General features: G+C 52.8%; 6 protein-coding genes across 6 annotated transcripts; 3 read left to right on the forward strand and 3 right to left on the reverse strand.

The window, feature by feature from the left end:
- Positions 1 to 148: 148 nt before the first annotated feature.
- On the forward strand, positions 149 to 1,725 carry GCG54_00014441 (Arylsulfatase; the record flags this gene model as incomplete). The annotated part of the gene is made up of 4 exons (XM_045414273.1): positions 149 to 240; positions 290 to 639; positions 690 to 1,084; positions 1,207 to 1,725. The coding sequence occupies 4 exons, from the start codon at positions 149 to 151 to the stop codon at positions 1,723 to 1,725; spliced, it is 1,356 nt and encodes a 451-aa protein (XP_045270851.1).
- Positions 1,726 to 2,150: 425 nt separating this feature from the next.
- On the forward strand, positions 2,151 to 2,595 carry GCG54_00014442 (uncharacterized protein; the record flags this gene model as incomplete). The annotated part of the gene is made up of 3 exons (XM_045414274.1): positions 2,151 to 2,230; positions 2,287 to 2,485; positions 2,545 to 2,595. The coding sequence occupies 3 exons, from the start codon at positions 2,151 to 2,153 to the stop codon at positions 2,593 to 2,595; spliced, it is 330 nt and encodes a 109-aa protein (XP_045270852.1).
- A 916-nt stretch (positions 2,596 to 3,511) lies between these two features.
- On the reverse strand, positions 3,512 to 5,145 carry GCG54_00014443 (putative transporter C36.01c; the record flags this gene model as incomplete). The annotated part of the gene is made up of 5 exons (XM_045414275.1): positions 3,512 to 4,334; positions 4,388 to 4,717; positions 4,773 to 4,846; positions 4,903 to 4,924; positions 4,973 to 5,145. The coding sequence occupies 5 exons, from the start codon at positions 5,143 to 5,145 to the stop codon at positions 3,512 to 3,514; spliced, it is 1,422 nt and encodes a 473-aa protein (XP_045270853.1).
- Positions 5,146 to 9,995: 4,850 nt separating this feature from the next.
- GCG54_00014444 (Delta 8-(E)-sphingolipid desaturase) lies at positions 9,996 to 12,204 on the reverse strand (the record flags this gene model as incomplete). Its single annotated transcript, XM_045414276.1, has 4 exons — positions 9,996 to 10,748; positions 10,798 to 10,962; positions 11,010 to 11,682; positions 12,023 to 12,204. 4 exons carry the CDS (start codon positions 12,202 to 12,204, stop codon positions 9,996 to 9,998), a joined length of 1,773 nt encoding a protein of 590 aa, XP_045270854.1.
- A 5,179-nt stretch (positions 12,205 to 17,383) lies between these two features.
- Positions 17,384 to 18,734, forward strand: GCG54_00014445 (uncharacterized protein; the record flags this gene model as incomplete). The annotated part of the gene is made up of 2 exons (XM_045414277.1): positions 17,384 to 18,553; positions 18,693 to 18,734. The coding sequence occupies 2 exons, from the start codon at positions 17,384 to 17,386 to the stop codon at positions 18,732 to 18,734; spliced, it is 1,212 nt and encodes a 403-aa protein (XP_045270855.1).
- Positions 18,735 to 20,269: 1,535 nt separating this feature from the next.
- GCG54_00014446 (LysM domain-containing protein) lies at positions 20,270 to 24,264 on the reverse strand (the record flags this gene model as incomplete). Its single annotated transcript, XM_045414278.1, has 5 exons — positions 20,270 to 20,502; positions 20,602 to 20,976; positions 21,032 to 21,994; positions 22,670 to 23,954; positions 24,049 to 24,264. The coding sequence occupies 5 exons, from the start codon at positions 24,262 to 24,264 to the stop codon at positions 20,270 to 20,272; spliced, it is 3,072 nt and encodes a 1,023-aa protein (XP_045270856.1).
- Between the last annotated feature and the right edge of the window lie 579 nt (positions 24,265 to 24,843).

Here is a 24,843-nt window from a genome sequence, read left to right on the forward strand (position 1 = left end):
GGAAAACTTCTCAATGGATACAACACAGTCAACTATAACAGTCCGGCACCGAAAGGCTGGGACTTCATTAATAGTCTAGTGAGTTGCACAGATCGTCCATCTGGTTGAAAAAGACGGCTAATATGGTCACAAGACGGACCCTTACACAATGGACTTCAACAACATCGTGATGTCCGAGAATGGCGAGAGACCAAGACACTACCCGGGTTTTCACCAAACAGACATTGTCCGGGCACAATCGTGAGTTCTCAAATCCGCTTCCACTTCACTCCGACTAATGAACCTGTAGTTTAGACAGGCTTGAGTACCTTGCATCTCAAGAAAAGCCCTTCTTCTTGACGATAGCCCCTACCGTTCCACATGAGAACTACAACTTCTACGCTCCAGTCCCACTTCTTCGACACAAGGGTCTCTTTCCAAACGTCACTTCTCCAAAACCTCCCAACTGGAACCCCCCAGATGAACTTCAAATGCAAAAGTCCAATTGGATGAAGAAATTACGCCAATTGAACGAGACAGAAATAGCGCAAGGTGATTGGCTCTTCCGCCAGAGAATCGAGTCACTTCAGGGAGTGGACGAGATTATTGAAGATGTCGTGCAGCTGCTGGAGGACAAGCAAATCATTGAAAACACCTACAGTAAGTTTCCGCAAAAAGGCTGGAAGATAAAGTTCTAACGGAGGTGACAGTCATCTACACCACAGACAACGGCTGGACGATCGGGGCCAACCGTGTCGCAGCCGGTAAAGCCACCCCGTACGCAGACGACACGAACCTCCCATTTGTTGTCCGCGGCCCTGGCGTGCCCAGCGGCGTCAAATCTTCTCTCCCCGGATCACATGTCGATCTCGCTCCAACATTTCTTGAAATTGCTGGAGTCAAACCCGAAGACTTTCCTCCATTTCTCGATGGTCGCAGTCTCTTTGACCAATGGCTTCAGCCTGACTCAGGCTACGAGAGCCAGAACCAAGAAGGTGGCAGGGAGTTGCTGAACGTGGAGTTCTGGGGCTCCAGAATCATTGAGGCGCCCGCTGCGTCTGAAGTTGGAACGATTCTAAACAACAGCTACAAGACTCTGCGGTTGGTTGGGAATGAGTTCTCGTGGTTATTTGTCAAGTGGTGCACCAACGAAATGGAGCTTTACAACACCCAGGCAGGCAACGGCTATACCAGGATCAAGCTTATTCAGGAGCTGACTCGAGATAGGATGACCCTTACGAACTCGTCAATCTGATAAACTCCACTGACACCTCACATCAGCGACTGCTCACCCGCCTCAATGCGATCCTCCTGGTCACCAAGTCCTGCACCCAGAGAACCTGTCGCGACCCCTGGACCGTCCTGCAACCACCCAATTCTTCCCAAATCACGACGCTCACTGAAGCCCTATCTTCCGATCAGGACGCCTTCTTCGCTTCTATACCGCAAGTTCACTTTAATGAGTGCATGCAGTACCAGTACATCCCCAACGAAGGTCCCTTCTACCCTTCGAGTGCGGAGGAAGGATTGAGCAAATTCCGGCAATCGACAGACAACTTTGTGGAGACCAGCGCAGTCAAGGTCATCAAGCCGGATCTCACCAAATTTTACGGCGGACCTGAGCAGAGGAATGTCAAATGGGCAGAGATACTTGCGGCTTCGAGGCCGCTAACGGGCGAGGAACTTGGATCAAGCGTGGATTCGAGAAGTTTCGAAGAGCGTGATATCCTGGAATGGTACAACTGAAATGACGGCGATGATTCAAATGATAATCTCTGGCAAGGACGCGATTTGAACGTGGATGAGGCATGCCACGGACTCACACCACCTCTGCGCGACCACGTGGGCTTACCGCTGCTCTTATCACTCGGTGATCGGTTCGACAACTTCTCCCGTTACTCCCGAGACTATGATGCATGAGGATCCATTTATTAAGGGGATCTACGCCCCGAATAGCCATATTTTAGACGTCAATTAATATCGAGTCATTCGTACCCCCACTAAGGGATGCTATGCAATTTAAAGCCAGCACAGGTGATGGTGATGCTGACTCGCACTCGGATGCCGTCTTCCAGAAGTCCGAAGTCCATATTTAACACCAATGCGCCTGCCAGATTGAAGTGAACCGGGCGCTCAACGAACTCGAGAATCTGCCACTCAAACCGATCATCATGAAGCTCTCAGCCCTTTTTGCCGTTGCAGCGCTCGCCGTCGCTTCAACAGAAGCATGCGCCAAGTACAAGGAATGCTGGTACATCTCACCCCATCACTAATTAGTCAATGCGCATGACTAACTTCGCAACATAGGTGTGAGAGAGACAACTTTGAGTACCAAGGGAAGGTTCAGGACAACGTTCCATGGGACGATGACACAGTCAAGGCGTGCGCAGACAACTCCGGAGAGGTCGGCTACTATGGCCAAAATTTCAAAGAGTGCTACCGATACAAGAAGAACTGGTTCGCCCTCATTCCATCCAAGGCTATCAACAACTGTGACTGGACAAAGGTGAGTCGGTTCCAATGCAATGAATGTGATCTTGAAAACAATGGCTAATTTAAGCGTAGTCATGTGTTGCTGCTGGTGCTTCCACGGGTTACTGCCGCGATAAGATTTGAACAAGCGATTGAGAGCATTATTTAAAGATACCCGTTCTAGCATAGTATTAATACACCAAGACCCAGTGTTGTCATTTCATTGCCACATTGTACTGAGGAACATCAATGATCAGAAGTTCTACGCATTAAGAGTTGAACTGTCCGAGCACATCCCAAGATCTCACATGGTTGCTTCGAAAGCGATCACGACGATTGATGAGCACCCTCGCCCTACTGCAAGGAATGCAGCTCAGTCCATGTCATATAGCAAACCAATGAGTAGGTTCAACTTTGCTTGCTGCAACAATTAGGATGGAGGCCTGTCAGAAGTAGCCCTTGACAGACTTTTCAACTTGGCTGAGTTTGGACGAGTGTGGGACGCAGGGTGTACACAGCGTTAGAATCGTGTCTTCGTTTTCTCCTATTATGATGTTATTGTATCATGTATGTGAGATCATGAAGTTCCTAGCAGGTGGTGGTATGTTGAGGAACTTTCGAGCCCACCCAGTAGAGGTTTTCACAGTAGGGGAGAAAGCAGTAAAAGCACCTCGGTCAGTGCACAGCCCAGTAACTTCGCAGTATACGTACCCAGGGGTCCGGAGCAGGTGGTGGTATAATATCTCAGTCCCGACCAAGACTCATCAATGCAGGCATTGAATGCAGGTATTGAAACAAGGTCAATGAAGCTCATAACGTCGACTTCAAGAGGGTGCGTAACTGTGTTTTGTGATGAAAACCGCCCCGGAGCCCCGAGAGTGGCTGCGATGTCTGTCAAGAGGTCATGGGTTCTGCAGAAGGGATTGAGCAGACATCGCATTAGTCTGGTCACTTGGCACGTTGCAGCAACGATACTCGGGGCATTTGCCAACTTCACATTGAAAAACAACTAACTTTTGATTTGCCACTCGCTATGCAACCCAACTCCATGAATGCAAAATCACTTATGTGCGTACTTGCTCCGTCCTCTCAGCCAAGCGCCATACCGTACCAACATTGGTGGTACAATGCAAAGACCTGTGGCCAACGCGGCAAACAATGATGATGCTCTATTGAAGTCGAGGGCATCGAACAGAATCCGGCCGAAAAGCGGAAATGATGCGCAGAACAGAGAGCGAGTGAGCGCCAACGCTGCAAAGCTACTAGCCGTGTACGTTTCGTAGCAGTCGGATAGATACCCGGCCAAGACGTGGTCAAACTCGTTGACCGCATACCCAACAGGAACGAGGGCTAGGGTCGGGACTATCCAGTGGATAGACGCGTACGGAGGGATCGTCCACGCGAACCACCAGAGTCCGATGGCTAATGCCGGAGCTCCGATGAGATATCCGGTAAACTTCGACTCAGGGGAGACGGGCAGCTTCGCGTTCGCCAGAACGTGGCGATCGTAGAATCTGGTCAGTACGCTGAGAAGCATACCGACTACAAGGGCAAGGAAGGGTATGTTCTTCCAGCCGTCGGTGAAACCTAATTCTTCGTAGACCATTGGCAACACCTCTGTGAAAAGGTAGATGAGCCCAAACGCGATGGCGCTGATGAAAGCCACCAAGAACACGATTGGCTCGGTGAACAGGAGACGCAGAGGTCGGACGATGTCGAACTTTTCGTAGCTCAGCGGGATGTGCCACTTGCTGCTCTTGCTTTCGGCATCATCCTTAGCCATCGCGTGGCCCAGCACAACCGACGGCCGTGACTCTTTGATGGTGCAAAACAGAATCGCCACGACAGCTGTCACGATTGCCGCAGCATAGAACACCCATTGCCTGATTAGAAGGTCAGCCCAAACACCCAAAGTCTAGAGAAAACGGCAACCTACCAAGCAGCCTGCGCTGTGATCAACTCTCCAAAGACAGGTCCCGCCAGGATACCCAGGTTGGCCAACAACGCCCACCAAAACATCCACCACACTCGTGCGCGTGTATCCCACAAGTCCTCGATACTTCCAGTCGCAATCACCGTCGGGATGGCAGAAAGAAACCCGCTGCCGAAACGGCCGACAACGATCCCAGCAATTGTAGGAACCTTTCCGATCAGGATGCAGAACAAGCTGTAGAAGATGGTGCTGATGACGTAGAGCTTCTTGCGGCCGAAAGACTCGGAGAAAGGGGGAAAGACCGCTCCGCCGATGGTTTGGCCGATGAGATATCTTTTCTTCTGCATTAGTAAATCTGTCTATGCGTACTGCCATAGTCGATACTTACGTTGAGACAAACATGCAGGTTGCTACAACAGGACTGACACCAAGTTCATGATGAAGGTGCGCAGCGACAGGCGTCTTTCGAACAGGTCAGCAATCATTCTACCATCCCATCCGATATCAGCGAGACTTACTCCTGCGGTGCTAACCATTGTCCTAATGAAGTTAGCACCAGAAATTTGAACCGAGCGAAAGGTCTCTTACGTGAAGAATTCGAGGAACACAACCAAGCTCGTGTCCCATGTCTTTCGAGCGTGTCCCCACGATCGAGGATGAACACCTTTGGGCGCAAGCGTCTCTTCCGAGCTGGCGTGCGGTCCAAGGCCCAGCTCGACGCCATACTGGCGGTCGTGAAGTGTCGAAGATGAACGCGACATATTGGACATTCGTGAAACTGTAAAAGTCACAATCCGACGCGACTAGCCATAGACGCAGACGAAAGTGATTTTCGATTCTTGCTACGTTGTCCCTGGTTTGCGAAGACTGGACAAGTTTTATACAAACAAACATACTGAATTCTACAGAAGCCACGGAAGTGGACTTAAAGTCCGTCGCTATACGTACAATTCCCTCAATCACACAATCGAAGAGTATGAGAATGCGAATGTCTTGGCGCGCAAATTTGTAAACTCAACTTCATTAATTGCCAAAGTCTACTCTGCACCGGGCGATCCGCACAAGGATCGACTACTGCTACCCATTGGTTCAGGTGGTGATCGCAAGTGACAGGCCTGAGTAGCTGTGCTAGATCCCCTGAAAAAGGAGAAAATGCGCGTAGCACGTCGCTGGGTGTAGGGTTTCCATGGTTGAGTCAGGGCAGGCATTTACATCGCAAAGCACACCCGTCGGCAATAACGAGCTAACATGATCCCTGTTATACCTTACAAAGCTATGCCTCACATCGACCAACTGTACTCGCTGTAACTCAAGCACAGGTCTTGGCACTTGCTGAGTTGCGGACGAGGGCATCTTCAGAAAACGAGACGTTCAATACCCGAAAGCGACTTCACTGAAAGTCTTGCTCAGGATGAAGTTTCGCGAATCGCACACTATAAAATTCCATTGAGAAAAGGGGAGAAAAGACCCCGTGGCTGCCGGCACGGAAAGCTCCTTGTTTCAAAGCTTGCTCAGAGTGCTGATCCCTAATTTGTTGTGTATGATTCGCAAGTAGGGCTAATCTGAAGTACACAGAATGCGTTGCGCTGCTTGGCTAAAATAAGACCCGTCCACTCCGCAGTTGCTACGGGAGGCAAAGTTTAAAGTTCATTCCCGGTACGGGGTTCCCGCGCGCGGGGTCGGCGACGCCGAGACACAGCCGCGAAGGCCATGGCCCGTCTTTCGGGCCGTTTATAACTTTTACCGAAGTCTACGAGCATCTCGGGTTTTTCTTTCTGTTCTTCTCAACTAGTGTGTGTAGAAAAGAGCGCTCTTTGAGTTGAAATACATCCGCTGTCTCTCAACCCTCTGGCAGGCTTGAGTTCCACGTATGAATTCAAAAACAACGTTAATAGGGTGATCGCAGTTGAACTTCTTTTAGCCCCTATGTGACGCGTATAGACGAGAACTTGGCTATTGGTGACAAGTTTCTACCAAGCCGTTAGGATGCAAGTCGGTGCCAACGAGTTTGCGAAATGTTCGCATTTCATCAAAGTTTCTTCGTACTTCTTAATACACGTGTACTCAGAGCAACGACCTCTCTGCTATATGTCTTTAATTGTCTGTGTTGTGGTATTTCTTTAGTCATAGTCGGTCGATCTTCGATGCGCTGGCAAACCTCCGTTGCGTCCGAGGGGATCCATAAATGCGACCCCCGCCTTTCCCGTCAGCCCGTGAGTTCCATTAACGTTACAACATTGTAGCATATTTTGCACCATTTAGCTTTCTGACAAAGACATATTCGAAGAGACGCTTTGTGTTTCTATGCATCTTACCAAAGAACCTTTCTGCGAGTCTCGGATTGACTGGGCTTTCTCTAGACGTTTGAAAGGCTCATAAATGGATCGAATCCCCATCTCGTATCAGAGTCTGACCTCTGTGTCACTGCGACTACCGGTTTCTCTTGTCCTACGGGACTATTTCTTGCAGAGCGAAAACAATAATCTGTTCCATCGTGGACTAATCGAGAATCAGAAAAGCCCTCAAGAGTCTTTTGTTGTTTCAGCGGATAGTGCGTAGAGGACTTGCCCCTCTCTGCGAGAAAGTTCGGGCAATTCACCTGACAACGGTCATACAGCGTGATGGCTCTGACCATCTGCCCATCAGAGCATCATCTGGATGCTTATTTCGTGCCATAGTCATGCCAGTACTTCTGAGCTAGCTCAATGCCCGACGCGGATTAACTTCCGGTCTTGATCGACCTCATGCGCCTCTGAGATCAGGTCGGAGATTTGGCTGGAAATGCGTCTCCAATCATCCGCGCTTAAAGAGATGGCTGAATCGTGCACTAGACGAGACACCAGACTGCGCGTTGATATGGGTGACATTAGTTGCCAAATAGCCGTGCACAAACTGCTCGTTCCCGCCATGAGCGCTATCATCTGGCCCGTAGACTCGAAGACGCCGTCGGTAACTAAGTGGTTCCGCCTGATCATCATCTCGACTGACGATAAAGCAATTATGGGGCCCGCTAGGTTGACAACAAAGTAGGGGATCGAAGTCCCCGGGCTCAGTCTAGGCCGTAGGCGACGTTGTGCTGCCACGGTCCTCGAATCTTTGGGTCTGATTAGTCGGGGAGGACCAGTTCCGCCGGATCCGCTCTTGACGATCCGTGCCGCGCGAACCACAGACTTCCGCGTAACCTCTTTTCTCGAGTAGTAGCACAAGTGTATGAAGAAGATACAGGAGAAGATAGCCCCAGCTATAATGGACATAGTTGCTGCAAAAGCCTTCCAATGGCGATTGTTGAGATCAAAGGATACAATAACAGCTCCTTTGGCCGCACAGGTCGGTGGAACCGCTTTTGTTACTCCGCTGATCCAAAACCAGCCACCGAAAAGACTTGCTACCGTGAAGAGAAGGTTTTGCAGCAAAAGTGGCATGTCTGGTCTGAGCACGTATGTGGGCTTCCCGAGACTGTCTTCTTTAATGAGAAGGTTGTAGGACTCGTTATAGAATAGAGCAATGGTGAGGTAATAAACGATGAGAAAGTCTACCGTCAGAGATATGTTGCGGGCAGTATTGATCATGGTTGATAAGACAATGGTGAAGCCGATGGTGTTATTGACAATTCGTACGGTTGAGATGGTTTGCCAAGAGGTGTTGAAATTACGAAGCAAGAAGCCGGCTGCCCACTGGAAGTAGAGACCAAGGCGAACACCCAGGCCGTAGAGGTCGCCATCTCCAGCTGTAGAGCAATGGGCACTCATATTTCTTGAGGGGTATAGGTGAGAGGTCTTGATATGAGTGTAGATGTCGACGTAAATAAAAACCAGAGCCCCTCAGTTTGCTCATAATTCCCTGTACGGGATGGGGAATACCGCAATCTTATATGTGAATTGAGAGAAGTGAGAGGGGGGGAGAAATCAGGCGATCTGGCAAGACTGCGGCCAATCCTCTTAACTGCATGTGCGTAATCCCCCCCGCTGGCTTACTCTCAACCTGCAAGCCGCTGCCGAAATCTGCCAATAGGAAATAGAGGATATTATCTCTCTGCAAAGACACGTTACATGTGACTGCGCCCTGCCTTTATGTGTGCCACCCCGCTGTGTGCGTTCTGTCGAACCGCTCGGACTATTCTGGTCGCATAACACAACTCCACCGAAGTCTGTGTTGGTATGACACCTCCCGTTCCCGGCACTCTTTATCTATTTAGTTTCTCTCCTGCCGCACGTATGCAAAGACGTGACAAGTAACGTATGCCCACCGAACAATGCCTAGAATCGGTTTCTGTGGGTGTCTTTACCATGGGGAAATTAGGCCAAATTTACGACTTCTCTCCTCTCGCTGTGTTCAAGCTCAATAGTCGTCAACTTCAGACTCAGTCCCGCGATCCAACAGAGCCTGAGAGTCACTAAATTCTACACAAAGGAGTACACCAGGGCAGGCAGATTAGTCGTCCTGTCTTGAGGATCAAGGCGTCAAATCAGGGTTTGAGAGTTCGACCTGTTTTGACCAGAGAAGATAAATGACTGCCTAGGAAAGAGATTTAACAACGCGAGGGATATCAGCAGGATATTCGATAAGAAACATAGCGAATGACTTCAAGAGTTGGCCGCCATCGTTGCCCTCATCTAATGATGTGGTGGTCAAGAAGACTAGGTTGGGTTGTTGTGGAGGAAAAGAAGGGTCCTCATGTTCCCTTGGTCAAACATAATTACTCAAAGGAACTCTTCACAAAACGATAACGTGACGTCTGGTCTGCAATCAGCACGACACCTGACTACTTCTGACTGGAACTGAACTTTGAATGACGTCTATGAAACTACATATTAACAAAGTCGCCGACGCCTCCATCACGGGAATACAACCAATCACTCGCCTTACCTAACCGTGTCAAGACGTAGTCGCTCTTAATCTCACATCTTTCACGAGCGCTCTATCAACACTTGACTATTCGCGTATCGTAATGCAACTGACTGACGTCAAAACTGTCACCAAATACCTTACAAACCACGACGCCAAAGCTTCAATGGACGCAAATTACAGCTAGCGGTCCCGAGCCACGACCGGGAGCATAACTCCCCACTCAGTATTTGGCCCCGCGTCCCCTTTCGCCAAAATCTCCGGGCCCGCCTTCGTGCTTCCCCCCTCGCCACACACATCTCCCACTCCCAGAACCGAAACGGCGGCGTGGGGGTAACGTTGGCGGGAGCGGCGGGAACCGGTACGGCCTCCTCCCCGGGACCGGCATCCCTGGAACAGTGATGTGGCATCTGCACACCATCCCCCCCCCCCGGATACGCAGCCCTCTCGGAAAACGCACGATGATGGGGTGGTCCTTGTTCCAAACCTTGGACCAAGCCTTGCGTAGAGCTTCATGGAGCTTACCTGGAGCTTGGGTGATGTGACGTATAGCTACTACGAAGCTGACTGAAGCTAGAATTTGCTGGTCTTGGTGCTTTTGCTTGAGCTCCTCTGAACCCCTATTCCAATCTTGGACTATGTTCACCGTGAGGTAGTGACAATTTCACCAAGCACAAATCATGAAAAATTTGGAAGAATTAAATTTCAACTTTTGTCTACTCTATGAAATGCCGGAACGCCGTCCTCATGCGTGTATTATATGTATCTAATGCAGCCCGCTCTCGCCAGTCTCCGCCATGTACTTTTGGCAGTTGAGCATGATTCTGAGCTGATCACTGACTTCCTCGAGTCTACCCAAAACCTTCTTGTTTCCATCAACAAAGCTCAAAATAGAGTAAGGAATACCGGTATCCGCGCAGAACTCGCGGACAAAGACCTGGGCCTTGCGCAAGTTGTGACGGGGCACGCGGGGGAACAGGTGGTGAACGGCCTGGAACTGGAGTCCGCCGTGGATGAAGTCCAACCAGGCAGGGCAGTCGACGTCCATGGTGGTACGCAGCTGGCGCTGGGGGAAAGACTCGCTCTCGCCGAGGTCCGAGGTCGACATGCCCCAGTGGCTGAGGGTGATCTGAACGTGGAGCGGCATGGTGATGATGTGGGAGACGAGGACAAAGGCGACGCGAATGGGCCAGGTGGGCAGCGTGCAGAGGACAAGGCGGTAGCCGAAGATGTACCAGAAGCAAGCCATGAAGGCGATCTCGGTCGGGCGAATCCACCAGGCCTTGCTGTTACCGAGAGCAGAGGACTTGGTAGACAGGACGTGAAGCCACGACAGGAGGTACAGGTTGAAGCGCGCGATACCCATGACAGGGTAGTAAGTGAAGCGCTGGTACTGGACGAGAAAGTCGGCGGCGGCGTCCCAGACGAAGGTGAAGTCGTAGTAGGAGGAGCGAAGGGACTTGAAGAAAGAGGGGCACGTCGCGAAGAGGGGGACGTTCTGAATATCGGGATCGTGTTCCTGAGCGTGTTAGTGAAAACCTTTGGCAGGTTCAAGCGCGGTAACTCACAGGCTGGTTGGTAATGAGGTGGTGAACGTTGTGACTGCTCTTCCACCACCCCATGGACAGGCCGCAGCAAAAGTCGGCAATGAAGAGACCAATGAGGGTGTCGAAGGAGAAGTTGTGCGTGATGGCACCGTGGCCAGCGTCGTGGGCGGTGAACATGATTTGATGCTGTATCATGTTAGTCCTCGTTCATCAACCTGAACAAGATCACTTACCCAGAAGAGACCCAAGAAGCAAGCCGAGGTCATGTACCACTCGTAGTGGAGGAAGATGAGGAAAGACACGAACAATGTCGTATAACGGGCCATCTCCTTGCCATAGTCGAGGTAAGGGCAGTCGTAGAGACCGGCGTCCTGGATGCGGTCGTGCAAGGCGCGGTACTTGGCCTGGATATCCTGCTGAACGGCAGGGTCGAGGGACGGGTACTCGTCGAGGTCCTTCTCGATGCCCTGCTGCATGGCCCAGTCGGTGAACTCGGCGGCGGTCTTGGGGGCCTGGCTGCGGCTGGACAGCTTGAGGCCGTCGTCGGTGAAGTCTTGGAGATCGCCATGGGCGGCGAGACGTCTCCGGATGCCGGTGTCAAGCTTGGCCTGGACCTTGACGTCCTCCTCGGCAGAGCTGCAGTCGGATGTCAGGGATGTGCGGGAGGTCCCATCGGAGACTTCGCTGACGGCATCGTCTGTGGAATCCTCGTCGAGATCCGACGAGGGGCAATCGACGATGTCGCCAGGGGCATCGGAGACATCTGCGGCTACATCTGCAGGCGTGGTGTCTTGCTTGGTGTAGACGCCGCCCCTAATTGGTGGTGTCATGTTGACCCAAGGACCCGCAGGCTTCCGGCCTATCCGGAAGGCCTTCATGGTCTTCAGTGTGGCCGCCGAATGATACCTAAAAGAAGCGATATGTCAGCACACTAATTCCACTTTACACATCAATGACGGAGTCTTCATAAGTCCGAATGCGAAATATTAATGGCCCGTTCCCATCTCTCACCCTCAGCTTCGCTTTTTTCCACCTGAGAGGGGCCGCTGCAAAAATAAGCTTAACCAGACTTCTGGTCCATCGATGCTATTATGCCAGCCTCCTGAACCCTTTTTCCGAATCCGGAAATGGACCAGGGGGATCCTACCCAGATCTCTTGTGGCGGCGCATAGCGAAGCAGAGTGGTGGCGGACAGAAGCCAGAAGGAAAGAGAAAAAAAGTGCGAGGTAAGTTGAGAGTCATTTACACTTTGATTTCGTCGGTCGCATCTCTTCCCACCATGTGCAGGATTGCCAAGCGGCCGCCGGGGTGCTTCTGGAGCCAGCTGTCGAGGCGGAGCACCATCTCGTCGAGGACGACGATGACCTTGCCGTCGGCGATGAGGCCCTCGACCTCGCGAGGGGTGATTATCCTGCTGTCGCGGTCCATGATGGCTATTGGTGTCTGTATTATGCGATGCGCTCGGAATTCGGTTCGGTGTTCGACAAGTGTCGGTCGCAAAAAAAGAGCGGAAAGAAGTCTCGAGGGGAAAGAGCTCGAGAGGTGAGTATGCGGGAGCCTGGCGATGGGCTCCGGGAGGTTCGTTGGTCGACCAGGCGAAGGAAGTCAACGAAATCCTGATGAGGAAAGGAGGCGCTCAACGAAACGTGGCGGTCGATAAAAAAGTCGAAGTCGAATTCACCTTCCGGGTCGCGTCGCAATCCGATGATTGATGCGGGTGGGCAGGTGGCAGGAGCGAAAAATCGACAAAGTTCGACAGAATGAGAAGGACCGTTTGCGCCCAGAAGCAAGAGCGGTGGAAGGAGCTGAGCTATTTTCTACTACCGGATCGCCCTCGACAGAAGCTTGGTGCTTGCTTGACTGGATGGACCTTGGAAAAGGCTGAAGAGTCAATACCGGTCGAGCTTCAGATGATCGAATCCCTGTTTGGCCACCTTCACAATGGCAAAAGAGAAGTGTTGGAGGAGAGTCGCGCCATCATCAGACGAGAGAGAGACGACACAACTCCGGGCGGATGGGGGTAGGATAAAGGCCAACGACGGCGGCAAGGCCAGGTACGGGAAGGCAACAAGCGAGGCAGTACCTTCGCATGGGATAGGACAGGACAGAACAGGACAGGATAGCATGGGGACGGGGATGGACATGGAGATGGGGATGGGTATGGGGCTGGATAGGGAGACCCGACGGCGACCAAGACTCGTCGTACCCCGTACGAGTGACGACCGTGGTGGTGTGGATCACTTTGCTTGTCGTCCATCCCGCGCTGCACACCCCAAGGCCAGAAAGGAAAAAAAAAGACTGGGAACTGGGAACTGGGAACATGGTGGTGCTGGTGAATGGCAAATGCAATGGGGGAATTGAGAATGACTGGGGACCGGGAAGGAACGAGACGAGAACAGGAGTCAGGCACACTGCAAGCTCGCAGGCACCACCGCAGGCACCACACCGCGGGGCAAAAAGCGCAGAGAACAGCTTGTTCCCAGCAAGGCAGGTCGGAATCGAAACAGTGTGCGTGGTGGGTTCAAGGTCCCACGTTGCCGTTGCGAGATGCGAGAGAGACAGAGTGACAGAGAGAGAGATTGAGTGCGGGCATTCCATCCATCAATCTGGGCCCCAAACCAAACGGGAAATGGGAAAATCCCCTTGTCTCCTACTCACCTACCATTTACCAAGCCGCGCCGTACTCCGCCAAGCGCAGAATGACAAGCAAGCAGCTAACGGCGACCCGCGGACGCTGCGCACTCTCACTCGCACTCTCACACACCCCTCTTTTCTTTCCCAATCTTAGTTCCCCTGCTCCAATCCAGTAATTTGGCCGCGGGTGCTTTCGCTAGCCCCGGGGCGCAGCGTATTGTCTTTCACTGTGCATTTGCGCAGCTTCGCATCTGTCTTGGGAAGCTTAGGGGGGATAGGATGGAGAAAACGGGGAACCGAGAGCACACAGCAGACTCGACTCGCAAAGAAGTTGCGGCCAAGGACAGCAGCCGGGACGCTGGAGCCGTGGGCCAGTAGCAGCTTATCTGATTGACCGAGGGCCTTGACAGGACCCTGAAAGGCTGAAACGATGAATTTCGGGGTTCTGTTGAATCATGCGGTGCGCGTATTGGACCATACGCGGGTGAACCGTGATTCGGGGCCCCCATCCAATTCTCCAGACTGCTTTTTATGGTACTTCATCGAGGCACCCGTACCCGTACCCGTACCGTACACAGAGCAATCTTAGTGCGGACACACACGCTGAAAAAGTTGGCAGAGTCAAGAACACGCGTCAGAAGCGAGAAAGAATGGAGAACGAGTGGGACGGGACCCAGGACCCTTGAAACTCAATTCGGTGCACGGCTCTGGACGTGGCAACTGTGAGCGCCAGCGTCGCCTGTGGTCTAAAGGCAGAGACGCTCAGATGCTGCAACGCAGGCGGTGGGAGAATGTTTCTCGAAAAAGGGCACACGCCGGCCTAGTCTTTCTTCGGCTTGGCCTTGGCTGGCTGGGCTGGGAGGGGTGTGCGCTTCTTCGAGACTTGTCTTGGGTTGGAACTTGGGACCAACGGCCGACGGCTGGGCAGTTGGAACAGTTGGAAGTTTGCCGAAGTTGGAGAAGGCTCGACGGAAATACGCGCCTGATTGGAGAAAAAGGAGGGTGGGCATGAAATTTCGACTCGAGTTTCGCCTGTTTATTCCCTGTTTCCAAGTCGTTTTTCGGCTCTTCTTTTCGTTCTCATTCTCTTTTCCCGAGCCTCGAACAAACTGGCGGGTAGAAAGACGAGCAGGAAAAAGGTTCATTTGGCGAGCCGAGCTACTGGAGCAAATTGGCCCGAGAGAAATGGCGCTTGTCAAGCACAAGAGCGGGGGCCGTTTCCCATCAACGACAATGACGACCAGGGGGGTCGATCCAGGCTCTTGGCCACGGAAATTCTCCTTGGCGGCACCCGCTGCGCCTCAAAGCGAACCCATAGAAACCTTGCAACCGAGTGAGGAGATGCAACATGGATGGTGGCTTCTTCCGTTGGGGTTTTGGTCAAAAGGCCGCCTCCAGGCTCATTGCCCACTGCAATAGCGAACCTGTCAGTCTGCTAGTGAGCGCCAGTGGCACAGATAGTGGCTTTCTTCCCGACGGCTGACGCTTTGGACTGGCTGAAGGAGGCGGGCAGCGTCGTGGATGTTGGAGAATGATTGGCGTCCGCCCCCAAGCCGGTGACGGGCCCAGACGCACCAAACATGCTACCCAGCGGACGTCCCATCTCATCTGATGTTTCTGGCGCGGTGCATCATGGTTTTTTCAAATAGCGCGTTTCTTCCGCAAGTGTCCTGGAACCTGGAGGGCCAGCAGCAGTCCAGCCTGTGGTCAATGTTCTGCAGATGACGTTCGAAGGTCTACAGAAAAGCAGGAGAAGATTTCAGCTCACCTCAGCTGTAAGCCCCAATCGACGGCAGCAGCACAGCAGTAGCGAACGCCACAGAGACGAATCAGAACCCCCGATGATAGTGAACGGCTGATATGCTTGTCAATCTTGAACACCCCACTTAACAGCCACGACTGGCGAAATCCATTGCCATTGTTCACAGTACGTACTGAGGCGTCGCATTCGCAGCGTACGTAATATCCCGTATCCATGTTGGAGTAGCTCCAATCGGTCCAATGACGGCTGTTTGTGTGCGTGGCCGGTGGAAAGTGATAGGCAAGGGGAAACCCCAAGAATAGTGTAGGTGAGCGCCGAAGGTGAATCGAAAAAGTAGTTCGGAGCCACTTGCGAGCACCGTCTGCCCTCTCTGGGCGGAGGGGCGAAAAGGGGGTTGGTGGGAATTGGATTGCGATGCCACGATGCGAAAAGAAAGATGAGGAGAATCTTGGTTGAGATGGGCAGAGGGTGTGATTGCACGCGCATCAATGACCAAATGGCTCATTCCTATTCCTTGGAGCGTGTTGGAGATGGATTCATGGAACGACGAAAAGTGAAGGGCCTGCGCAGGAACACCACCACGCGAAGTCGATCCGAATGGGCGACATGCAGCGTCAGTCGTTCTTCTTGGATGCGCGCATCCAATACGCGTGAAGCTGGGCGAGGAGTCGAGAGGAACGAATACGTCGTTTGTGGAGTCTGCAGAAAGGGGTATGGTGGCTTTCCCTTTCCCTTGGAGACTTTTTGGAGACGGCTTTGGTTCGCCTCTGGGCCTGTGGCATCATTGGTGCCGTCGGTGATGTCGAAGTGAGGGGCAGCTCGTCTCCTCGATGGTCCTGCGCCATTCGGACGGGTGGGGGAGGCAGTCGCAGTCGTACCTCGTACGCTAGGCACTTGGTAGTGCGTCCCTTTCCAAGCTTGTCCCAAGCTTCTTGCAGTCTTGCAGAGGTGAATGGCCCGGTCGCACCTTCCCCCAGGGGGATTTTGCTGGGTCTGGGCCCGTCGTCGACCCGCGTAGGATCCAGGGCGATTGAGATTCGATACCAGAGGCACGCAGATCACCGACCGTTGTGAAGCACGTGTCGGCTTTCGTCCCGACTCAAGACGAGAAGCTCGGATCAGCTCGGAAAATCTCGAACCTGCCTCGGATGAATCCACTACTTCCTCGTTGAGGTGGAGTCGAAGTCACAGCAGATGCCGCCCACGGGTCCTAAGTCCCCGGAAGGTTCCCCCGTCCCCGACGGACCTGCCTCGCCTGTTTCCCGTCACTGTTCTTTCTCTCATCTGGAAGGCACGGGTTGCTCCCCCTTCCAGATCTTCCAGAAACCCACCCGCTAGCGCTTCGTAGACTGCTGACTAAGGTTTCATCCTGTTTCGGTCGCCACTGCTATTCACTTGTGACGGTTTCCATCTCGAAATTCGCCTTTCTTTGGCAAAAAGAAGCGCAAAACCACGACATTGATTCGTTCCAGACCACTTTCTTCTCAGTTCCTGGCTTGCCAAGTAGTGAAAAAATTTCTCCAGCGACCTTCAACAACAGAAAATATCGTGAAACCAAAGCTGACTCAACGTAGAAACATCGGCACTCGTCCGGGTCACGTGGAGACATGTCATCGCAACTGCATTGGACGAAGAGGCGAAGCGTCATCTCTGCCAAGACGAGGCTGCGGATGCACTTTGGGCAGAGTTCAAACCCAACGGAATACCGGCGTGCCCCATGAGCCAACGTGCTGCTGCTATCTTTGCAAATTGCAAACATCGTACAACCCGGTTGCACACACCCACATACACAGACAAAGTCGGACAGTCGGAGCGAGCTTTACGCGGGAACATCAGCAAACTTCGGGGGTGCATTACCACTTTCGGTCGAAATTACGAGACCGTCTGTTTTCCTGTGCTATACTGACTGCTTTTCCTGTGGCTATACTCTGCCTTACCGTCGTCGCTTCTATCGTCGTCGCTTCTGTCATCGTCGCTTCTGTCGTCATCGCTTCTGTCGTCGTCGTCGTCGTCGTCGTCGCTATTGTCGTCTCCGACGGGAGTAATTAAGGACACAGGGATAGCCGCGCAGACACATGAAAATTGTTGAAGGGCGGCCTCGAAATTAGTCCCAGAACATCGGAGCCGGGCTCTTGACAGCGAGCCGCATCGGTCCGACACCATCGCGCACGGGGGAAACGAGAAGCCCGCCAACCATCCGCTGGCGGAACCATGACCGCGTATCAGTACGAACCGCTCTTGTCCCCGGACTCCATCCGGCTGCTGGCCCTCCAACCCTCCGCTTCCCATGATGCCGAACTCAGGGGATCCCTACTTTGCACCACGCTGGGGGAAGCTGACTACGACTTGATCGACCCTTACACAGCCCTGTCTTACGTATGGGGAAGTGACGAAAGGCCATGTTTGATTTTTCTCGCCGGCAAAGACTTTGCCATCACGCAGTCCCTACATGACGCGCTGCGTGACATGCGTGACGCCACGCGGGTCCTCAGGATCTGGGCCGATGCTCTTTGCATCAACCAGGGTGATGTGCCGGAACGCAATGCGCAAGTCAAGCTGATGGGGAAGATCTACGGGGTGGCTTCCAATACTATCATCTACCTTGGACATCTGACTGAAGACGCGGCTGAAGTCCTTGCTGCTACGACATGGAGAGCCGCAGAGTTCGACTATGAAATGCATGATGATAACACAGGAGCTACACATGTCGCAGAAGTCAGCAACAAGCATACCCTCGTCGAGGCCGCCTGTCGTGGTATTCTATCACGACCATGGTTCCAGCGCGTGTGGGTGCTGCAGGAGCTAATTCTTTCCAAAAGTCCCTGGATACAGTGCGGTCATCAACGGGTTCGATGGGAGGACTTGTGCCGCTTTCTGCTCTGCAAGGCGACGAATCCACCCAACAAACATGGGGCATTGCTGAGCGTCCTGGGAAATATGAATGAAACTCGCAATCTTCGAGCCGGAGGCGTCGGAAAACCTCTCTGGGATGTTCTCAAGATACGTCGAGGGTTCGGTGCTGCTGATCCACGGGATCGCGTCTATGCAAATTTTGGAATCATCAATGACTTGCGACGGGTTCGCAGATACCTCGATGTTGACTACAGGGTGTCGTTGCAGGTCGTGCTTTCCAAACTCGCCGAATACATTATCAGCACAAAAGGAGCCACATATTCAATGACACAAGTTCAGGATTTGCGTTTCGAGGACTACGTTGAGGGCTTGCCATCTTGGGTTCCTCAATGGCAGTACTCTTGTTCTGAGATGCCAGACTTTGGTGGTCTCGAGTTGAATTTCTCGGGAAGCTATTCGGTTCTGAACACTGATGGGATGCCATCCATCTTAGCGCACACCGGATGCGACGTTGATATGGTAGCAAGTGTCAGTGCTATCTTACCTATAGACCGCCAAGCTGCCAATGCTCTGGTGGCCACAGAAGAATATCTCCACGGCCGAAAGATGCTTCTAGAGATTTATGACAGCTTGATTGAGACGATGGAACCAGACGAACTCTTTCAAGTGTGTTATGATCATTATTGGAAAGGGTGTGCTCTTCCTATGAAAGGGAAAGAGTCTCAGCATGAAAGGCTGTGTAAGAGTCTTGGTCGCAAATGGGTCCGATTCTTTGAGACCTTGGATAAGCAGTCACACTCAGAATCTTCAGCGGATGACTACTTCAGTGCTCTCTTTTCTCAATGGGTACACTGCGAAGTGAGAAAGCAGCGAGCATTTCTGAACCTCAGATCTGATTTCGATGGGACCAAACAACCCATTTTCTACGGCGTTCCGTCTCTTCTTCAAAGATACCTAGAGTCTGAGACTGCTGACCATCTTCCCGGAAGGCGATTAGCCATCACAGAGAGCAGGAAATGTGCGCTCGTCCCAGAACAAGCTCACGAGGGCGATGCCATTATCATGTTGACGGATCCTACTCGCGAAGGTTGGGGTCTGCGTGCCTGGCCACTTCTCGTCGTTCGACAGAAGGAAGAAGAGGGATCCCAAGAAATCAATGCTAGAATAATGGAGACAATACATAGCCAGAGGCCACAGCCAAACGGACAATCCACGATTCTCGATACACCGAGACGGTGGCCAGCTTTCATGGCACGGGAAGCTGACTGTGTTAAGCACTATGGGGTGATCGGACAATGCTATATTGATAGGCGGGTGGATGGAAGGAACTGGATCAAGAAGGAAGAGATGCATGTGTTTGCGCTGCATTGACATGTACCAGACAAGACAAGAGAAGAGGATCACCTCGCGGGAAGAGACATGTCTATATATCTCAGCACAGAATAGTGCCTATAGCATAGTATATGTCTAGAGACTACCTAAGCTCTCGTATCCGAGCGATTACATTTCCTGCATACCAGGTGACTTTGATGAGGACGACGACGGTAGAGGACAACAACGGCAGACGACGACGGCAGACGATAACAATAGACAACGACAATAGTAGTAATAATAGTAATAATAATAGTAATATGAATAGTAACAACGATAATAGCGACTTCAGTAGGGATAATGATAGCGAGTACGCAAGAGAAGTAATTGCTCTAGCATAGGAAAAATAGGGGTCTGTATTTCTGTACCTATTTAGTGGTATAACGGTCTGTTGTCAGGGCTGTAACATGTGCTCCTCGTCAACGCCGAAGCTATCAACGGCGGAGATCACGGGTGCTGTCCGTGAAAGAGATAAGGACGTCGCGCTTCTAGAATTAGTAAAAAGATACCTACGAGTTCGTTAGTTCCTATTAGAAAAGTTAGAGCTTCTTCTGGGATACGTAGAGCCTGCGGTCACTATAGTTAAAAATAGCAAGTAATATGCTAACTGTGAAGGCTGTACAGCACGCTCCACTAGTATTAACTTTTATAAAGCTATTATAGTAAATATATATAGATGAAATTCCGCTCTGCTAGAGTGATAAAAGACTTCGTTATTTAAGTCTAATCGCCTCACCTAACTACTCACCTTAATATACCTACTTTTGATTTAGTATAATATTTCAGGTAAGTCTAGAGTGAGGAAAGAGAGCAGAGTGAGTAAGAATATATTCCATAAGCAAATAAGTTAATAAGTAAGTCTGCTAGAATTCTCTAATTACTAACTTTCGCTGGATGTCTTTTCGAGAACCCCGGAGGCCACCGCTCGTAGTCCAGGTCCATAAGCGTGATTCCGTCTTCTGGCTGGTAACCCTCCGGCGCCCTTCTCCACTCCTCGGGGATAGAGATGTACGTCTCGACATAGCTTGCGTTACACGACATGCCATTGTAAATAGAATCCGGCTCGCCTTTGTTCGTTCCAATCCCAGGGGGTGGCGAGGGCAACTCTGTGTCAAAAAAGTATGTGTGTTGTGGTAAGTCTTGCACTAACGGGTCGAGCCGTGGCACTCCTCGAGTCATATCAAGCCCTAGTTCCCCCGCCTTACGCTCTAGAGCTTCACGATAATACACATTATGGCTTCGCCTGGCCTCATTCAGCAGACCGAAACTCGGCTCAACGGGCTCGCCACCGTCGTCCCCGGCAATTAGGCTATCGAATAGCGTCTGATTGTTCGAGAAGATGGCGGCACGAGCAACATTGGGCCGCATTGGGGGGATGAGGCGTGCGAGAGCCTCGTATGTCGAGGAAGCAGCCACGGCAGGATACCAGATCAGTCGGGGGCAGGCCCCGTTTGGAGACAGGATGTAAGACAGGTCGTTGTTCATGATTCCTCGCGCCGATATAGCCTTGCGGATGGGCGATTCATCGCCCTCGGGTAGTGGCTGGCTTTTCCACCATTGCGCAAAAAGCGTATTATGATCTGCAGAAAATGTCAGAAGCTGCGAATGGCCGCCTCTTGCAAGGACTAGTCATACATATTCCGCGGACAATACATCCGATCTCGTGGTCAAGGAGCCGAGGCCGTCGCAGTCGATGGTACCTATCGATGTCGCCGTTGTATGCTGCCATGAGAATGAGCAAGTCTTTATGGCAGGTGGTCAGGTCGGCTGGGAGCGGCTGGCAGAGAATCTTCAGCGCCTCTTCATCAGAATTCGGGACTACTGGGGTAATTGAACCCGGAATTCCACCATTCCCGTCGAGATCGATGTTCATATCCTCGGTGATGTTGAAGCGAGTCTGTATGAAGCCGAGTGGAGGGCTGAGGCCCCAGGGATCCAACTCGTCGTCGTCAGGCTCGGAATCCCCTTCTTCGTCATCCAGGCGACCAACTGGAGGTCCAAACGCCTGGGTCTCTAGCAGGTACGGTCGGATTGCGGTATCGCCGTTCAAGAAAGCGGGCTTCGGTGCTGTGGTGTCAATCGTACGGTTGTAATCGTCAAAGACTTTGTACCGACAGGGCGCCTCCATGATCATATTGAAGATGGCATGGCTGCCGTTCTCGCGGGCTTCCTCGGCGATAGAAACCTCGGGCAGGATTTGCACGGAAAGCTCCTTGTAGAGCTCCGTGTGTCCGGCGACAGCACACGCGCGCGCGGCCTGGTAGGCCATGGCGGGAACGCACCGGACGAGCTCTCTGAGGGTATCTTCCGAGGGAAGGTCAGGAAACCATATGCAGTAGGGCATATCTCCGGGCTGATCGGGATTCATGTCTGGGACTCGATTGCTCATGATGGCTCTCGCGTTCAGGGCACGAGTAAAGAGTGGTAGCGATCCACGGAGGACGGCGGCTGGGCCGAAGCAGAAGTCCGCGTGGAACCTAATGCCGTGGACGACGCAGAGACGCGTGAGCTCTCGGCCGAGATCATGAGGGAGTCGTTTTCCCTCGAATGCTGCCACAGCATCCGCGTGGATGTATCTGCGAGACCGCAGGCGCTGCTCTAAGTCGCCTGTATCCGCTTGCTCTGCTGCCCGGACTGGCAGATCAGCCATCGTGGTTTACGTCTGAATTGGGGGGGAAAAAACAAAAGGAAGAAAAAAAAAAACAGCAAAACGATATCGCCTGTGTTGTCAAGTTGTGTTGTAGGAAGTCGAGAGGGGAAAGAGCGTACGATGAAAGAGGTGTGGTGTTGGGGGTGAGGTTTAGAGTGGAACGAGGTACGGGCTTGGACAAGGGCGATTTTATTTTAAGGTAAGCTCTAATTGTGCCCCACCTTCCCTATTGGGACCCCTTCAGGAAGCCAACGTCCAATGGCTGAGACCAAGACACAGAGTAGGTAGTGTTGCCTGTCCGTCCTTACCCCTGAACACGGATCACGGCCAAAGGAAGACATTGAGCCGGCTAGTTCCTCCGCACTTCTGGCCCGAATTACCGCTGCAGGACATGTTGCAGTCTCCCTCCGGGGCGGCTACGGATCCTGCAGCCCTCTGGGCGCCGCAGAAGCATTCGCGAGCGAATTGCACACCGAACCTGGAGAAACCCTTGTCGATGCAGAATTTCGCGCATTTTTCAACCGTCATACCATCGTCGGCCAGAACGGCTATTTGGCGACAACGAAGATGGGGTCAGCACTCAATGATGTTACAAGGTTGGTGTGAACTTGCTCGTTACTTACCTCCGCCCAGGGCTCTTCCGCCCGTCGAGAGCTCCGTGAAGCAGCCTTCGTACCTGAACTTCATCGGCGGCCGCTCTAGCTGCTTGCTGTACAGGTTCAGCCTGTTGGATCCACCGCACGTCTGGCCCGAGTTGCCGGCGCACGGCATATTGCACTCGGCTTCCGGGACCGACACGGCGCCGGTGCCCAGGTTGTTGCCGCACCAGCACTCCCGCCCGAACTCTACGGCAAAGTGGTTTGTGCCCGTCTGCGCGAGGCAGTACTGGGCGCACTGCGCCACCGTCAGAGACGCGCTCTCCAGACGCGCGATGCCCAGCGCCCGCGTGTTGGTCCCCTCCGTGTAGCATCCGTGGTACTTGTACGCCAGTGGGGCCGCGCCGCCCCTGCCGTAGACGTGGAGCCGTTCGGACCCTCCGCAACGCTGCTCGGCGTTCCCGGTGCACGGCATGTTGCAGTCGCCGTCCGCGACTTTGACGCTGCCGACCGTCAGGCTGTCGCCGCACCAGCACTCACCGCCAAACTGGACCCCGAACAGCTGGCGGCCCTTCTCGGCCATGCAGTACACAGCGCAGAACTCGACCGTCATGCCCGTCTGCCCCGTGAGGCCGGCGTAGCTGAGCGCCCGCGTGCTGACTTCGGAGAAACAGCCGTACGGTTGGTGAGTCGGCACCTTGTCGAAGACGCCTATGCAGATGTGCACATCCGCCCAGAGCCCGCTGCAGCCGCTGCCGATGCTCGGGTTCCACTGGTTGAGCTGGCTCAGGCTGACGCCTGTCTTGGCCGTGATGTCGATGCAGATCTCTCCGGGCTTGACGAGGTAGAACTTGTAGCAGTTGTTCACCAGGCCTGGCTGAGTAGGGAGCGGCGTCTTGATGCCGTTCGACGGGGTCGTCGGCGTGCCCTGTTGCCCGATGAGCCCGACGCAGACGTTTACGTCGGCCCAGAGGCCGGAGCATGTGTTGCCGACGCTCGGGTTCCAAGCGTAGAACTGTTCGAGGGAGATGCCGGCGTTGGAGACCACGACTTGGCAGGTATCGCCAGGCTTCACGAAGTAGAACTTGTTGCAGTTGTCAACCATACCCGGCTGTGTTGGCTGGGGTGTCGCAACCCCATTGCCGGGAGATGTTGTGGTAGACGGAGGCGAAGAGGACGTCTCAGAGGGCCGAAGAGACGTACTTGGTTGCTGGGGAGCGGTCGGCGAAACAGGCGGCGGCCCAGCAGACGCACCGATGCAGTACGACATTCCGACCTGGAAGTTTCCGCAGTCGGCAGTGATGGAGGGGTTCTAACAGCGCAGGAGCACTTCAGTTAGTTGACTGCATAGAAGGCATTCCGGGACACCCAACGACTGGACGTTCTTGGGCTCAATCGCTACGTACCCATCTCCGGAAGTCTGAAATGTCAATATTCCAGGCAGTTATCAGGTCGACACAAGGGAGGAATCCTTCATTGTCCCACCAGTCCGTGCAGGTTGAAATGGTGTTTGGATCAAAAGGCAAGTTGGGAACTGCCCTGCGGACAAGTTGGGTAGCACGGCCAGAAACGAGCGTAACGACGAAGTAGCTCAAGGCCAGAAACTGGCCAAGACGATTCATCTTGAAGCGTATAACGAATGTGAGAATTTAAAAGTGTCTGACGCCAGGCGTACGTGCATGAACAGTCGTAGTGAAAGGGGGAGCATTGAGGTTTTCACCAAGATGCTTATAACTTCATGTTCCATAACGCTGGATCGCGAAGCTGTACGAGCATAACATGTCGTCTGCGCCGCCCCCAATTGACCCTTGAGGTCAAAAGTTCCATGTGAAGGTAATCTCTCCATCTCGGAGCAACTTTTTCTCGAGGTGGTGGATGCAATGGTTAGCGGCACAGCAATGCAATTTCATCTGGTCCGATTTGAGCATGAGAAAGAGGCACGAGAGTCACGGGAAGCTCTCGGGCGAGACGTTGTCAGGGTTCCAGGGTGTGTCAATGCGGCCCGCCGGTAACAACGACCCGAAAGGGTTGTTAGTCCAGCAGGTCGTTTGATGAAGAAACGAGGCGAGGGTATCCATGGGCCATGCCAGTTGTATATCCGCCATACTCTGAAAGGCAGGTCCTTGTGTTGGTTCGCGAATACCAAGCAGCGCTCCCCGTAAGGTAAGTAAACTTGCTAAGTTTAATTAATTAATCAATCA

The sequence above is a fragment of the Colletotrichum gloeosporioides genome (genome assembly GCF_011800055.1).
Source record: "Colletotrichum gloeosporioides strain Lc1 chromosome Unknown consensus_6, whole genome shotgun sequence".
NCBI classification, from domain to species: domain Eukaryota; kingdom Fungi; phylum Ascomycota; class Sordariomycetes; order Glomerellales; family Glomerellaceae; genus Colletotrichum; species Colletotrichum gloeosporioides.